Source organism: Dermochelys coriacea, chromosome 5, assembly GCF_009764565.3.
Source record: "Dermochelys coriacea isolate rDerCor1 chromosome 5, rDerCor1.pri.v4, whole genome shotgun sequence".
NCBI lineage: Eukaryota > Metazoa > Chordata > Testudines > Dermochelyidae > Dermochelys > Dermochelys coriacea.
The window spans coordinates 56,826,001-56,843,568 of record NC_050072.1 but is presented as its reverse complement, the minus strand read 5'-3'; the positions used below and the strand labels follow the sequence as shown (position 1 = coordinate 56,843,568).

The window sequence follows — 17,568 nt, the reverse complement described above, 5'->3', positions numbered from 1 at the left end:
CCCATTCCCCACAACTCCCTACTTGATACTGGAGGAGTTGACCTGGACTGTGGGTTCACGAAAATGGCCAAACTGAGGGCTGCTGTGAATCTCCGAGGCGAGCAAATCCGCCAATAAGTGCAAAATCCACCAAGGTAGAGAAGGAACTTTGTCACACTATCAATATTTCACTGTCAAACGTGGAGGACATAATTAGTGGAGTCTAACAGGAATTTGTCCTAGGTCCAATACTAACCAATATTTTCATTAATTACTTGGATAATAGAGTGGAGAATACACTTATAAAATTTGCGGATAACACTTAGGTAGGAAGGGTTGCAAGCACTCTAGAAGACAGGATTAGAATTCAAAATGACCTTGATAAATTGGACAATTGGTCTGAAAACAATAAGATTCAATAGAAGAAAATCAATAAAGGCAAGTGCAAAATACTACACTTAGGAAGAAAAAGTTAAATGCACAAATGCAAAATGGGAATATATGACTAGGAAGAAGTAACTGCCAAAAAGGGCCTGGAGGTTACAGTGGATCACAAACTTCTAACAATATGATATAGTTGCGAAAAAAACTAATATACTGGGATATATTAACAGGTGTGTCGTGAGAGACAGGAAATAACTGTTCCATTCTACTCAGCACTGGTTAGGCCTCAGCTGGTGTACTATGTCCACTTTGGGGCCCACACACTTTAAGATAAGGACAAACTCAAGAGAGTCCAGAGGAGAACAACAAAAATGATAAAAGGTTTAGAAAACCTAACCTATGAGGAAAGGTTAATACAATTGGGCAAGTTTAGTCTTGAGAAAAGAAGATGAAGGTTGATGTGATAAAAGCCTTCAAATACATTAAGGGCTGATATAAAGAGGATGGCGATCTTTGTCCTCCATGCCCTCTGAAGGTAGGACAAAAAGTAACAGGCTTAATCTGCAGCAAGGGAGATTTAGGTAAGCTATTAGGAAAAACATTCTAACTATAGGGCAGTTTAGCACTGGAATACCAAAGGAGGTTGTGAAACCCCCTCTACTGAAGGTTTTTAAGAACAGATTAGACAAACATCTATCTGGGATGGTCTAAATTTACTTGGTCCTGTCTCAGCACACTGGGATGGACTAGATGACCTCTCAAGGTCCCTTCCAGACCTACATTTCTATAAGCCTATTTATCTTAGCCTCTAACTACCTTGTCAGACTCCTCTCCTGGTTCACTGCCTCCCAAACAGCTTCACTTAAGAGAACAGCCTTCCAGAAGAGTCTTTTTTAAGCTGATGGAAAAGGGAGATAGTAAGCTTCCAAACCCAAGAAGCTAGAAGTTCTATAGATCACAGCCTCAGTGGGTTAGTTAACTTAGAAGAATTCTCCCACTGATGGTGGCTCATCTGATGACTCATACAAATCCACAGTTTCATTCTAAGAGAGACAGCTATCCAACTGTTGGGCCTTTGAGGTAAGTCATGCATCTTAAATCAATGTGTATTTAAAGAAGGAGTAGTGGATAGAGAATAGAGATGGAGTGGAATTAGGGGATTGTGGGATCATCTCTTATATTCATCTGAAGTGTCCAAATGGCAACAACGTAATTTTCTATAGAAGTTTCCAAATGGGATACATCTTGGGGGAGCTCAAAGGTGGGTTAAAGAGCCTGTAAAGGTATTCAAAGGGGGAGGGACCAGGACTGAAGGAGATACTAGTGTTTGCTGCACAAAAGAAAACTTGTGCTGCAGAAAGCAAACCTGCTCCGAGAGCTAAGTGTACAGGCTATGGGGAGGGTAAGTCTGAACATGCTGGAACAGGAATGTACTCAGTGCAGTTCTTGGGAGGAGTCTAGGCTAACCCCCCAAAGGAATATGTCAGGCAGTAAAGGCAACATGAACAGCACACATAGACAGCAAGTGAGGGAAGCAGACAGCGAACGAATAGCAAGGAGGTGGGAGCAAGGGGGATGAGCTATGTTATAGACAGGCACAAGCTATGCCTGCAAAGTGGCAGACTGAACAGCAGGAACCACACTAAAGGCTGAGAAGTAACTCTGAGCCTGGAGAACTGGAAACCTGAAAAGCATTTTATTCTCCTGAATCAAAACAGAAACTTACCTGTTTTGTTATGGTTGTTCTTTGAGATTTGTTGCATTTGTCCATTCTACTTCAGGTGCGTGCACATGAAGTGCACCAGAGCCAAAGTGCCTGCTTGGGGGGGGGGCGGGGTGAGCGGCACATACGCCCTCCGTGTTCTCTTGCTGCTAGCAAAAGGTACAAAGGGATGGAGCTGCCTCAACCCTCTTCAATACCTTCGTGCTGGAATCCAGTGAAGAAACGAAGGAGGGTGGGTTATGGAATGGACATGTGTAACGCCAGGTAAGTATCCATTTTTTTCCCCTTCAAATGATTGCAAATGTCCATTCCATTTCAGGTGACTTGCAAGCAGTTCAAGATGGAGGAAGATTTCAGAATCTAACTGAACAAGGATTGCAATGCAACTCTCCCAAATCTAGCATTATCTCAAAGCTTGAGAGAGAGCATAAGCAGCCATGATAGTATGAACAGATGACCAAATTGCAGCCCTACAAATGTCACTGATGAGTACCTGACCCAAGAAAGCAGCTGTCACAGCTTGTACTCTTGTAGAATGTGCTAAAAACTCTCTCTGGTGTAGAAGCCGCAGCCATTTCATAACAGCAGAATATAGGGAGAGATCCAGGAGAGGAGACAGGTTGTTCCTTCATTCTATCAGAAAAGGAGATGAATAATTGAGAGGATACACAAAGCTGTTTAGTCATGTCCAAATAAAAAGCTAATGCCCAGCAGGTGTCTAAAATATGAAGTCTCTTTACGAGAGGGAGGCTTTGGAAAAAAAGTTGGAAGTATACAGTCTGATTTAGGTGAAAATCAGTCACCTCTTCAGTAAGAAATGTAAGCTCTGGATGTAAACAGGCTATCTTTATAGAATATGGTGAGTCTACAGCTCTGTCACTCTCCTGGTGGTGGAAACTCCAGACACTCTACTTACATCGAGAGATGAGAAAGCAAACAAGTAGCCAGAGTTTCAAAAAGCGGGGTGTACGTTAGAGCTCACAAAACCAAATTTAGATCCCTAAAAGTTGCGGGGTCTGTTAAATGTGGGACGAGTCTGACTAACCCCTTCAAAAATCAAAAAGATTTTGGGGTTGGGGGAAAAAAAGATCTTCCTCTCCAGTGGAGGATGGAATGCAGAAATGGCTGCCAAGGGAACTTTCAGAGACCTTTCACTTTTATTCATCCAGAATATATAGATTTTGTTTGGAAGTCTGCAAAGGAGGAGTATATTTCTGCTTGGACCATACAGAGAATCTTCTCCACTTCATCAAGTATGTATAGCTGATGAATGGCTTTCTGCTATTTAAAGGAATGTTTTGAACCTCCAGGGAATATTCTGTTTCCTGAGGAGTTAACCATTAGGCATCCAAGCTGTGACATGGAGGCTAAGAGGATTGGGATGCATCATCTTGCTGTAGTTCTGTGATATTATGTCCAGAACATAAGGCAAAGGTATGGGATTCAGAATGGAGGGATTCTGAAGGTCTGAAAACCAGTACTGCCAAAGCTAGGCTGGTGCTATCAGAATTAGAATGGTGTGATCCTGCCTGAGCTTGCACAAAACACTTACAACTAGAGGAATGGGGTTGGGAGAGAGAAGCATATAGAACTTTTCACTTCCAGGACAGGAGAAAGGCATCCAATACGTACCCAGGGCTGTGAACTGCCCTGGATCAGCTCACACTTCCTGCTCCTTTTTAGCGAAGGGTTCTAGTTCTGGCATTCCCTAAGTCTGAAAAATGCACTTTGCTATGTACGTTCTGAATGACCATTTGTGATCTCTACTGACATAATATTTCAGACAGTTCTGAACTTCTCTGAGGTGAGATGTTTTGAGTGTGATCACATTCTTGATGCAGAAACTCCAAATGTCCACTGTATGCTTACAAAGAGGGTCTGATCTGGCAGCTCTCTACTTGTTCAAGTAGGACATAGCAGCAGTGTTGTCCATGAGTACTTGCACGGCACATCCTTTGATGGGCAGAAGGAATACTTGACACACTGGGTGGATTGCTCAGAGCTCCCCAAACACTGATGTGGAGAGAGTTTCTGATCCAACCAAAGCCCTTGAGTCCGGAAGTCTCCCAGGTAAGCTCCCCATCCGAAAGGGGACACCTGTGACCAAAGCTGAGAGAGGGAAGGGCTGGGGTGAAAGAAACCCCTCTGTACACATGGATCCATCCAGAAATCTAGGGAGGACAAGACACCTGCAGGCACATGAACTGGCATGTCAAGCAGGTGATGTGAGAGACAGTAAACAGACTTCAACAACCTCTGCATGATTAAGGTGAAGTCTGGAATGCTGAGTCACATACATGCAAGCTGCCACCTGTTCCAGAAGTCTCAGGGCTTGTTGACAAAATGCAGCAATGCACACTAGGGGGGTGAGATTTCTGAAGTGCATTAACATGTTGCACACTAATTGGTCCAAGAAGACCCCCTCCCCAGCCCCTGGGATACATTAAAAGTTCCCTAGTACACTTTAAACAGCACTATGTTAAAGCACTATAGGGAACTTTTAGTGAGTATCAGCAAGATCTACATGGACCCATTAGTGCATAACATTAGTGTGCTTTAGAAATCACACACCCCACACATGTATTGTGCATGGCCATACCATGTAGACAAGCCTGCAGAAAGTTCCTTACCATTGTATGAGCATGCACCTTGAGATATTAGCACAAGTCCAAAATTTCCTGAAACCTAGCTTGAGCTAAATATATCCTTGCTCTGATGGAGCTGAGAATCACTCCTATGAATTCAAGCTCTGCATACAGAGAAGAGCTGACTTGTCCTTATTGATCAACAAGCCCATTGAACGAAAGAGGGACTGGATCTTCTTGATGATTATCTCCACTTAATGTATGGATCAACCCTGCAACTACAAGTCATCTAGATGAGGATGCCTCTCTCCCTGAGATGGGCCGTAACCACTTCCATGCACCTTGCGAAGACTTGAGGAGCTGCAGACAAGCTGAAGGGAAGGAGTGTAAATTGATACATTTGCCATAACAAACCTTACAGATGTCCTGTGACCTTGGTAAATGGCCACATGGAAGTAAGCATCCTTTAAGTTGAGGGCAGCATACCAGTCATTTGGATCTAGGGCCCAAATGATAGATGCTAGGGTAACCATCCTTACCTTCCTTCCTCCTGTGACACTGACACACTGGGCAGCCCAGTTCTTCCACTGATTATAGTCTTTGCTATTTGTACTTCTTCCTAAGTGATACCAGCACATTCAATACCCTCTGTCAGTGTGTTCTCCAGTTCTTCCTTGGCCTTCCTCACTCTCTCTTTCCACCCTCAGGTACCCAATTCAATGCTTGCTTTGCATGTCTCCCTTTTTCCATATGGTGTACATGTCCCAACCATCTGAGCCTTCTTTCTTTGACAATATTTTCTAACATGTTCTGCTCTGTCAGCTCCCTTATTCTTATTTATTTTATCTCTCCATGAAATGTGTAGTATCTTCCTCAGCAATCTGTGATGGGCAGCCTCCAATCACCTTTTGTTATCCACTGTCATAAGCCAAGTCTCTGCTCCATACAGTGTTCAAAGCTACGCTTTAGTTTGGCCTGGAGACCTCTGCTTGACCAGATGTCCAACAAGGTTTTTGCTGCTTCCTGATCTACCTCTGATGTAAAGGCAATCATTCCATTCCACATGATACTTAGTAAAACAATGTCATTGGCAAAGTCAGCATCACGTGACTCATCCTTTATGGCCTCTAACTCTAAAAGAAACTGAACTTCTTGAATGAGAACAGTCTTGTCAGAATGGTCCCTGAAAAGGGATTGGGAGGAGAAGTGGGAACAAAGGCTAGATGTATATTCCAGTTCCACGGTGCTTAGTGTCCACTGATCTGTTGTTCAGTGAGCCAAAGTACCTAGAAATTGGAAAAATTTGCTGCCAAAGGGAGGAGAAATCACTGAACAGTATAGTTGCCTCGACTAAAGAGTTAAATGGACTTCTTAGATGCAGCTGGTTTAGAGGTAGCCAAAACTGAAGGGAGAAGGAGAAGGTGATCTCATCCTTTGAGATTTGTGGCATCTTTTAGATTGTTCTGATGCCTTGTGGTTAGAACAGATACCTCTGCTGGAATTGAGGCCAGAACTGCTTTCTCTTAGGGACTGGGGAATAAATACCTAAGGTTCTCAGGGATGACCCAGAGTCTTTAAGAGAATGCAGAGCATCATCTGTATTCCTTGAAATAAGTTTGGCCCTGTGACGGGTACATCTTCAATAGTTCATTGAACTTCCGTCGGTATACTGGATGATTCCAGTCAAGAAGCATGTCGCCCAGTGACCGTAGTCACCATCACACATTGTGTCCCAGTTAAAAAAAACACTAACAAACCAAGATAGCTTCTAAACTGTAAGCAGGAAGATGAATAACCCCTCTTCTCAAATAAAGAGGAGTTTTTGCATCTTTAAGAATAGACTTAGATCAGCCTTGCCTTGCCTCCTCATTCACAACCACCACTAGCAAAAATCCCAGGGTTGGGAGTGAATACAAATATTCATGTTTTTGTAAAGGTACTTGGTAAATTTTGTCCATTCCTTTGTCTGTAGGTGGCAAGAAGTAAGGTGTTTACCATCTAATGGTTTCCAAGAGGGCTTCATCTGTGGGAAGTACCACTCTAGTTCAAATAACTTATCTGGATTATCTTGCACCAGTTTCACTTGTATACCCAGAAAGCTAATTACTCTTTCCATAAGCTCTTTGTATGTTTTGTAATCATCAGGAAACAGGAATGATAATTCAGAGACCGTGGCCTCACCTGGAGAAGAAGAGGAAGTGTTTAACAATGGCATCACAGTGTCTGCCCAATCTGAAGTTTGCTGGACCTCTCTATAAGATGGAGATAAAGCTACTGTAGGTAAAGTTCCTCAACCTGCACAGTACCAGGATCGATACCAAATAAAATCTGCCCTCTCAGTGGAAACTTAAAGATACTGGGTTTAGGAGACGATCTAGAGTCTGGAGGGATACCCCATGAAAGCATTCCAAAGAGGCCATTGCCAGACCTGATATGAACTCAATTCTAAGGTACCCTCTGTCTCTGAGTGAGTACTGGTACCATGACCTCAATTATACAAGGAAGAATGTGAAGCAACTTAAGACTTTCTGTAATGAGACCTTGATTTATAGAACCCCACCTCAGACTTGGAGGAAGAGCAACTGTACTTTGAAGACCAAGGAGGTGCAATACCAGGCAGAGGACTTGGTTCTGGATCAATGGGACGTAGACAGTACTGAAGAAAGCATCGGAGGCCTTCCTACATGATACCATACATCAGCCTTGAAGGACTGCCAAGCTTTTGGTCACAGCTGGTACTAAGAATTACAGAACATAAGACAGTGCTGAGACTGTTAGTGCTTAGAAGGCTATAGACACCAGGGCTTTTGAAGGAGGGACTAGTGCCAAAACCTCAACATCTTGCATACGGGATGAGTCTGGGACTGAGACACAAAAGAGGTCCCTGGCCATAGAGTACATAAGAACAGCCATACTGGGTAGACCTTTGGTCATCTTGCCCAGTATCCTGTCTTCTGACAGTGGCCAATGCCAGGTGCTTCAGAGAGAATGAATGGAACAAACAATCATTGAATGATCCAACCCGTTATCCATTCCTAGCATCTGGCAATCAGAGGCTAGGATAACCCAGAGCATGAGGTTGCACTCCTGACTATCTTGGCTAATAGCCATTGATGGATCTATCCTCCATGAACTTATTTAATACTTTTTTGAACCCCAATATTGTTTTGGCCTTCACACCATCACTTCAGCATTGTTGGTACCAAGAAAGTAGGAGGCACAGATGTATGCATCAGACAAAGTCAATGCTGCAGGTGATCCCAGCAAGGCAGTCGGTCTCAACAGCACTGAAGACGGTGCCAGAGTCAATGTCTTTACATCGCTAGTTGAAGTACAGAGTATGCGGGAGCCCCTAGCCAGAGCATGTACTCAAACCTTGATACCTGCCTACGTTCCGCAAGACACAACTGGAGACTTAGACTTAGTGGATGAAGAGAGCTTTTTGTGGCTAGAAGAACGGTAAGAATCTGACTTCTTCTGCCATTTATGTGGTACCTGAGAAGGAGAATGGGGCCTCATCTCCGATTTTCTCTAATGAGGAAACACTTGTAAGGCTGGACAGAAATAGAGTCTGAAACCCCACACATACTGAGAGACTGGGTTCCGAGGAGCAGTGCAGTGTAGCTTTCGTAAAGGAGATGCTAAAGTCATACCTCTCAACTTTTTAGTCCTGGATTTAAATTTCCTGTAGATAGGCCACTTTTGTGTCACACGTCCATCTCCCAAACACTTTGGATAGTAGGAGTGGGGATTGCTGATTGGCATAGCATTATTACAGAACCAGAACAGTGGGACTTAGGCATGCCCCATTACCGAACTTTGAAACAAAAACAAGTACTACTAACAATAAGTACACAAAAATGAACTATGTACAGCAAGTAGTGAAGGAAACACTTCTTTTTTAGAGAGACCGGGAAGAAAATGTGATAAGCCACACAAGCTCCGACTATTGACTACAAGTGGTGAGAAGGAACTGAGGGATAGTGGGTGGTTCAGTCCCTTTATTCCTTCAGCTAGCAACACAAATGTCGGGAGGGTGCTTTTGCTGCCTCAACAGATAAGTTCTCTGGCTTCAGTGCACTGGGCATACACACAATGAAATGGAATGGACATGTGTAATAATTCAAAGAAGAACTAACCCTTAGATTATAAACTCCTTGGGGCAAGCCCTTGAGGACGGTACAATCCGATGCATTCTATATTGCTATTAACTTACTGGAGAAGAAACAAAAAGGCAAATGATGAGCAGGCTGTGTGGACATCAAGGGGAAAGGAATGTGCTAGGATAGAGAGCTGCTATAGCAGAAAAAGGGGCCGCTAGGCCTGAGGGAACCACGTCCAACTCTCAAAGTGGCAGCTGAGATTGCTGTAGCATGTGAGCCCAAGAATGGGACAAAGAGGGGCCCTGAATAGGGAAACACAGGAGACAAGGCAGGCTTAGTTGGATCAATAGGGTACTGAGGCTTTGTTAGAAACCAAAGAATTTTCACTTTTCCTGTTACCTTTTCCTTCATCCCCTCCTATTCCCTCCTAATCCAGCTAGAAACAGCAAAGAACCGGAGAGACCTAAGCAAATTCCATATTGCCAGTCTTGGGAGAGATCCAAAAGATCAAGAAAGTTAGCTTAGGTGGAGTCTTGCCTTTTATAGAACAGGATAAGATTCACAGCCTATTTCCTCCTGCTTGATGAGAGGTAGTATCATAATATAGTGTAATAGCTAGTCTAGGATACATCTAATGAGAGACATTGGACAAAAGATCATTTTGAACTAAGTTATTGACCATTTTATTGCAGTTATGAGAACATATACTATTTCTAAAGTTTGAATATGTCAATAAGGTACTTCTAAGGAATGAATACACTAATAATATACAGTAATTGCAAAAATGCAATGCAGAAATCTATCTTCTGTTGTGTGACTATTGTTTTGGCGTGGATAAAATCAATTTAAAAAACTAAAAAATTGATTTTAATTGGATTTATGTACATTAAATGCGAGGGTATTTTTTAAAATAAACCTGTTTAAAATTGTATTTGAAATTCACAATTTGTGTGTTAAGGCCTAAAATAATTATAATCTATTAAAATCATTTAAATTAAACACAAAAAATAATAATAAGCAGCATATATTTGTTGCCAGGTTTTAAAGGAAGTCAAACCACTGAACTGGTGGTAGTCACTGGCTAAGCTCCTGGAACCAGAGTTTGTTGAAGGGCTAAACCAACTTTTGACAACAGTAGCCTCTTCTGCAGGCGCAGAAAGAATTTTTTTTTTCCATTTCATATTCAATTTATTCAGCTAATGTCTAGGTAAATCAAAGTTAAGAAACCAATTTGGAGTTGAAAAAAGCAAGAAAGCTTATTTTCCTCTCCCAACATATGAATAGGTATGAGAGGATGAGATCTATTAGCTCTAAAATCTTGACGAACATGGTGACCACACAATCAATTCAAGTCGCTTACTACAGATATTTCCTTTGCTTAATAAATCACTTTAAATGCAAAATGTTATGATAAATTTTATGAGAAAAATTTTTTTCTTCTGTATCCAGCACTTAAGGTAGTTTTAATTTTTAAAAATTAAATTGTTTTTGAGCATTTTTAAATCAAATCTGAATTTCCATCCCACTAGAGCTTGACACAAATTACAAATAATAATAATAAAAAATCTAGTAAATAAGAAATGCACTTTTCACCATTTTCTATCATCATTAAAAAAGGAAAAAATAACTTACATTTATTCAGATTCTTAAAACTGCTTAAATAAGAGTGTATACATATGGCATATTCACCAAGTTGGCAAAAAAAAAAAGCATCAAACTTAGTGTATTATATTTAGTTGCAATTCAACATATTTTAATAGCTAACAACCAATCTTTCTTCAGGAAAATACAAAGTACCAAAGCAAAACATGATTAACATTAATGATTTAAATTGAGGTTTCCTGCTTGCTGATTTAAATCATCAATTTTAATAATGATTTAAATCAAAATATAAATCAAACCACCCTGGACAAGAGTGATAAAAGTGTTGCAAAGGGAAAACAACTTTGTTCTCTGTTCATATAATGTATATATATATATCTCTCTTTTACAGCAATAAGACTTACGTATATCTGGATCTTTACTTTTCTTTGTTTTGTTACTAAGAGTTATCTCAAATCTGTTGATATCAGGTGAAAGATCACTAGAGAAAAAATTAGAAAATCTTGATTAATACTGTACTCCTTTGGTGTTTTAATTAAACTAAAAAGTTCAATTACACATTTTCTATTCTTTTCTATTGTTTAGTTCCAACATCCGCTTTATTAGCCATACACTTGCTGTTATATTACAACAAAAATATCTAGGATGCAACGGGCAAAAACGTGTGGCCGAAAGAAGATTATGTATATGCAACCATCTAGTCAATTTTTAATAAGATAGAAATCAAAATTCAATTAATCATCATCAACACACTACCTATAAAGTATTAAGAAATATCAAGTTTTTAAATATTATAATTCAAAAAGAGCAGGACTTACTCAAAGACAAATTCCTCTGACCATACAGGGTTCTGCCCTTCCCTGACATGCGTTTTTGCTACCTGGACACTGTTCAGGTAGATGTTACAATACGGATTAGTAAAGTGTTTTACTGGGAGAGTATGAGCTTCTTCAACATGTAAAATAAGGCTGCTGACCTGAAGAAAATATACAAGATTTAATCTTAACATAGAAGAAGGTGAATTTTTTCAGCTCTAAAAAGCTTTCGTTTTAACATACAAGTGCCAGACACACTAAAATTTGCTGATCAAACCAAGACAATTACTTAAATAAAGGAAAAACAAAGAATAGGAAATAGTCAGGGAATAATAGCAAAACATTGTCAAAAGACAATAAAACAATAGCTTGTTAGAGTAGTAGGTGGGGATAAATTTTAAAAAGAATCATTCTCAACCATTCAGATCACTTTGATTTTTTTTTTCTTTTTCTCCCAATACATCATCTATTTTTTGTCCTTTATGGCCATAATATTTATTAGGCATTAGACTTGCTTGTGCTGACTGCTACACCTGCATAGAGTCCTACTGAAGTCAACAGGATTCCAGATAGGCACTGGATTTTGCGCTAGCAGATCCAAATGTAGAATCCACATCTTAGATTATAAATCCCTTGGAGCAGGGGCTATGGACAGCACCCAATGCTACTGGGATCTAAGACCTGGTTCCATCAGAATACAAACAACTCGTAATTTCTTTCTTGAAACAAGTTTTATTTAAATACAAACTTTCTCCATTTTCCAAAGGGAGCAGTTCTATCTGCACTACAAATACTCAAATTATAGCGCCTTTTGATGGTCATACTATCTTTAAATTGTGCTCTCAGGGGACATTAGAAAATTTACCAATATATGTGAAGTTTGAACTCCTCTCAGAGAACTTAGTTTGCATTCAGAACTATTTACAGTACTAATAAGCACCCTTTGCTTTAAGCTTCATACTCGGAATCTATGGCCCAATCCAACTCCCATTGGTATCAGTGGGAATCAGATCAGATATTTATGGAGTATACATAGCAAACACCATAGTAGATCAGGACTGTGATCCATCTAAGTGCAGTATCCCATCTGTAACAATAGCCGCTTCAGAAGGAGGTACAATAAACCTGGAAAAAAACGGTTACTTACCCTTTTTGTAACTGTTGTTCTTCGAGATGTGCTGCTCATATCTATTCCAATTAGGTATGCACGCGTGCTGAATGCACGGCTGACAGAAACTTTTCCTTAGCAGCTACCTGTTGGGCCAGCTGTGGAGCCCCTTGGAGTGGTGCCGATACGGCGCTTTATATACGTTCCTGCTGGCCCGCCCCCGCCCCCGCCCCCCCCTTCAGTTCCTTCTTGCCAGCAACTCCTTCAGAGGGAAGGGGGGGGGAATGGAATAGATATGAGCAACATATCTCGAAGAACAACAGTTACAAAAAGGGTGAGTAAGCATTTTTTCTTCTTCGAGTGCTTGCTCATATCAATTCCAGTTAGGTGACTTCCAAGCCTTACCTCGGCGGTAAGGGGTTGGAGTCAAGGTATAGCTGACCAAAGTACCACTCTGCCGAAGGCTGCATCGTCCTGAGATTCATGGACAATGGCATAGTGCAACGTGAAGGTGTGCACTGAAGACCACACGGCAGATTTCCTGGAGAGGTACATGGGCCAGGAAGGCTGTTGACAAGGCCTGCACCCTCATGGCGTGAGCTGTGACGGCAAGCGGAGGAACCTTTGCCAAGTCAGAACAAGCACGGATACACACCGTGATCCAGGAGGAGGTCCGCTGGGAAGAGACTGGCAAATCTTTCATCTGCTCTGCTAAGGCAATGAACCACTGGGTTGTTTTGCGTAACGGCTTTGCGCGGTCAATATAAAAAGCGAGCGCCCTCCTGACATCCAGCGAACGCAGTTGCTGTTCGTGGGGACTGTTGTGTGGTTTTGGGTAGAAACCTGGCAGGAAGATGTCCTGGCTAACATGGAAGTGGGACACTACTTTGGGAAGGAAAGCCAGATGAAGCCTAAGTTGCACTTTGTCCTTATGGAAGATAGTGTATGGAGGCTCAGACATGAGGGCCTGCAGTTCAGACATGCTTCATGCCAAGATGATGGCCACCAGAAAAGCGGCCTTCCAAGAGAGGTAGAGAAGCAAACAACAAGCTAGTGGCTTGAAGGAAGGGCCCATGTGGTGGGAGAGGACTAGGTTGAGGTCCCAGGCTCGAATAGGGGGCTTCATCAGGGATGCATCTTTTCCAGACCTTTCAGGAAACGACGCACGATAGGGTGAGTGAACACCGAGCACCCGGAAACACCTGGGTTAAATGCCGAGATGGCTGTGAGGTGGACCTTGATGGAACCGAATGCCAGATGCTGGTCCTTCAGGTACAGAAGATAATCTAGGATACAAGGGATGGGAACCTGGAGTGGAAGCACCTGCCTTTGGGCACACCAGCTAGATAACTTCTTCCATTTTGCCCAGTATGTGGCTCTAGTAGATGGCTTGCAGTTCTCCAGAAGCACCTGTCTCACCAGATCCGAGCAGGCGAGCGCTGCCTGGTTCAGTCACGGATCCTCCAGGCCACGAGGTGGAGCGACTGAAGGTCTGGGTGAAGGAGATGACTATGGTTTTGTGAAATGAGCTCAGGAATGAGAGGTAGCTATACCGGTGACCGGACCGAAAGGTCCGCAAAGGTGGGGTACCAGCACTGGCGAGGCCAAGCTGGGGCCACCAGTATGACTTCTGCTTTGTACCTGTGGACCTTGAGAAGTACCTTATGGATAAGCGGGAACGATGGGAAGGCGTACAGCAGATGACTGGACCATGGAATCATGAACGGATCTGCGATCGAGCCTGGGCTATGGCCCCTGAAGGAGCAGAAGGTTGAGCACTTCCTGTTGGCCCAAGTGACGAACAGATGAATTCAGGGAAACCCCGGAGTGAATGATGTCCGGATAAATTGACCACTTGTGCGTGAGGAAACGTCTGCCTCAAACTGTCTGCCAGCACGTTCTGAACTCCTGGCAGGTACGAAGCCTGGAGAAGGATGAAGTGGGATAGACAAAATTTCCACAGCAGGAGGGCTTCCTGACAGAGAGGAGACAATCAGGCTCCACTTGTCTGTTTATATAAAACATGGCCCTGGTATTGTCCATCAGTACTGCTACACAGTGGCCCTGCAAGGCAGAGAGAAACGCTTGACAGGCGAGGCGGACTGCCCTGAGTTTTTTGATGTTGATATGCAGAGCCAGTTCCTCTACCTGCCACAAGCCCTGAGTCGTCAGGCTCCCGAGATGCGCTCCCCAGCCCAACGCATCCGCGTCCGTTACCAGAGTCAAAGTGGATTGGAGAGGGTGGAAAGGAACCCCAGCGTCTACCACGCGGGGATCTAACCACCAATGTAGTAAATCAAGGGTGTGCCTCGGGATGGTCAGCACCATGTCAGACTGTCGTGTACACAGACACAAGCCACGCTTGCCGAGGTCTGAGTCATACCTGACATGTTGAACCACTTAAGTGCAGGACACCATATGGCCCAGCAGCCTGAGACACTGCCTCACCATGGTGGTGGGAAAGCTGAAAAGGTTACTGATTAACTGCAAGAGGGCCAGGTGCTGTATCTCTGGCAGGAAGACTTTCGCTTGATTCGCATTCTGAACTGCCCCAATGAACTCTACTCTTTGAGTCGGGGTGAGGACGGATTTGCTGATGTTGAGAATGATACCTAAGCGATCGAATGCGTCTCTGACCATTTGCACTTGTGACTCCACCTGCTGGCGGGAGCGGCCGCAATGGAGCCAGTTGTCCAGGTAAGGGTACACATGCATGTGGTGGCGGCGAAGAAAGGCTGTCACCACTGCCATGCACTTGCTGAAGATGAGAAGAGCTGTGCACAGCCTGAATGGGAGGGCCATGAACTGATAATATACCTTGTTCACCGAGGGAGCAGTGTACGGGACAGGCCACTGGGGAGACTCTGCCTTTGCCTGTTTCTTATGGGCAGCCAGTGAGTGAGAGCAGTGCAGAACGCTTCTGGGGCCCAGGAGACCGCCAGCCCCAGGGCAGGCATGCAGAGTCCTTTTTCGGTACCACGGTTGGCACCGCCGGAGGAGCGCTCCGCAGCTAGGCGCTAGGGGCTGGGTTCTGCTGCAGACAGAGGGCTTACTCCATATGGAGTTGTTTTAATCAAATGTTCCTCTTTCCTAATGCGAGGCTCGAAGGCCTTGCAGATCTTGCACTTGTCCAACTGATGGGCTTCTTCCGGACACTGGAGGCAGGATTCGTGGGGGTTTTCCGTGGGCATAGGCTTGGCACAGGAGCTACAGGTTTTAAGGCCTGGGACGGCATGCTCCGGAGCACCTTGTGGCATGCGTTGGAGGGGAATTCCTCCCAACTGCTAAAGACTACAATTAACAACTAAGAGAGAACGATTAACTAACAATGGGTAATTATATACAAAGGTAAGCAGAAGAGCTAGGGATTAGTGGGACACTTGCCAGCAAGAGACCACTGTTCCAACAACCATCACTGGCAGTAAGAAGGAACTGAAGGGAGGGTCGGGCCGGCAGGGTCATAAATAGAGCGCCATGTTGGTGCCACTCCAGGGGGCTCCACAGCCTGCACGACGGGTAACTGCTAGGGAAAAGTTTCCAACAGCCGTGCATGCAGCGTGCGTGCACACCTAACTGGAATTGATATGAGAAAGCAGTCGAAGAAGAACAATTATGGAATAACAGGCCCATAGGAAAATTTCTTCTTAATTTCAGAGGATGGCTTAAGCCAAGGAACAGGTATTCAATGAATGCAACTACGCTCTTGACTTCATTGATATCTTGTAGCAGTGAATTCCACATATTCATTATTTGTGGTATAAACTGTATTTCTTTTTCAGTTCTAAATTAATTGTCTCAATTTCATCAATTTTTTCATTTTCTCAGATTGTGAGCGATGCTAACTGGCAGAGAGAAATGGTAAATGGATGTTCCTGATCTATGATTTCTATACTTTTCGTTTTGTATACTTTTATCATGCCCCCCTCCACTTACTTGTCTCCTCTCTAAACAGTCCCATTTTTGTCCACATACTTTATATGGAAGTTTTTTTTCTCTAAACATTCTAAACACACCTCTCTTGGACTCTCCTTCCCCCGTTTATTTCTGATGTACTATTTATCTTTTTTGAAATAGGGTAACCAGAACTAAACACAGTATTCTAGGTAAGTACCACTAATGTGCAAAATAGCATACTATTTTTAGGGAGGTTTTTGTCTATTCCTCATGCATCCTAACATTTTCATTGCTTTTTTTGTTGCAACTGAATAATGTTGGCCATGCCTTTTTCAGTTACAGTTAATTTAGAATTCACGACGTGTAGTTCAAATTATTCCTTCTAATGTGTATTACTTTGCATTTGACAGCACTGAATTTTATTTGCTATAATGTTGTCCATTTACCTAGCTTAATTAGGTCCTGAAAAGTACCTCAATCTTCTTTGTACACAATACACAATTTTGTGTTGCCTGAAAATGTTGCCACCTCACTGCTCACCTCCTTTTTTTCCCTACCCCCCCCCCATAATTATAATATTCACCACCACCATTCTCAATACGGAACCTTGTGGCACCTGACTGCCAACCTTCAGTTGTCAAGAAAATTTACATGCCTATTCTTTGTTCTCCATCTCTGAGTCAATTTCTTGCCCATGACCGTACTCTCATCCAATGAATGAAATGAATTAAGATGAAAAAAGGCTATTTTGACTCATTATGTACTTGTCTCAAAGCTCAAGAGAACAGAAGTATTAGTAGCACATGACAGATGGCTGCCTTCTAGACTTAATATTTAAAAGCAAATGGCAAACACAAGGAGTAAAATTTTCATAAGTACCTACAAGTCACTTTTGAAAATGGGACTTAGGCACTTCTGAAAATTTTACCCAGCTTTATCTGGTGATCAGACCTTAGCGCTGAGCAACAAACCTGAAGCCTGCCCATAAAGTGTTTTATTCTATCATATATGGAAGCTTCAACCAATTCTTGAAGAATAAATTATTACGGCAGGTTTAACAAAATATTGCATCACATACACACACATACATACACATATATAATTCACAGTTTACAAAAGGTCTCAAAGTAAAACACAGATTGACCAATATAGTTTTAGAAAAACTACAATAGCTAAGCAATTTCACCTGACGTAGCCGTTTATTAGATGTCCCAGGACTGGTTTTCCGTAAATTGCAAAATGTCTGCAGAGCTTTCATCCAGTCCTATAAAAGACACAAGATTTCAAACCAAATGAAGTCTGATCATTCTTCTCAAAGAATGGTCGATACAAGTCTGACAAATTGTCTAACTATTCAAATATTTAATTTAGTTAA

At 42.6% G+C, this 17,568-nt stretch overlaps 1 protein-coding gene across 2 annotated transcripts in view; it reads right to left on the bottom strand.

The window, feature by feature from the left end:
* Positions 1 to 17,568, bottom strand: part of RASA1 (RAS p21 protein activator 1) — a 126,533-nt gene that overhangs the window by 26,970 nt on the left and 81,995 nt on the right. For both annotated transcript variants that reach the window (XR_006281782.1, XM_038401509.2), the window contains exons 13-15: positions 17,380 to 17,457; positions 11,195 to 11,352; positions 10,781 to 10,857 (exon numbers count right to left, since the gene is read on the bottom strand). Coding sequence is in view for 1 of the 2 variants with exons in the window: in XM_038401509.2 (XP_038257437.1) it covers positions 10,781 to 10,857; positions 11,195 to 11,352; positions 17,380 to 17,457 (313 nt within the window). In the remaining variant the exon portion in view is untranslated. The remainder of the gene's footprint in view (positions 1 to 10,780; positions 10,858 to 11,194; positions 11,353 to 17,379; positions 17,458 to 17,568) is intronic.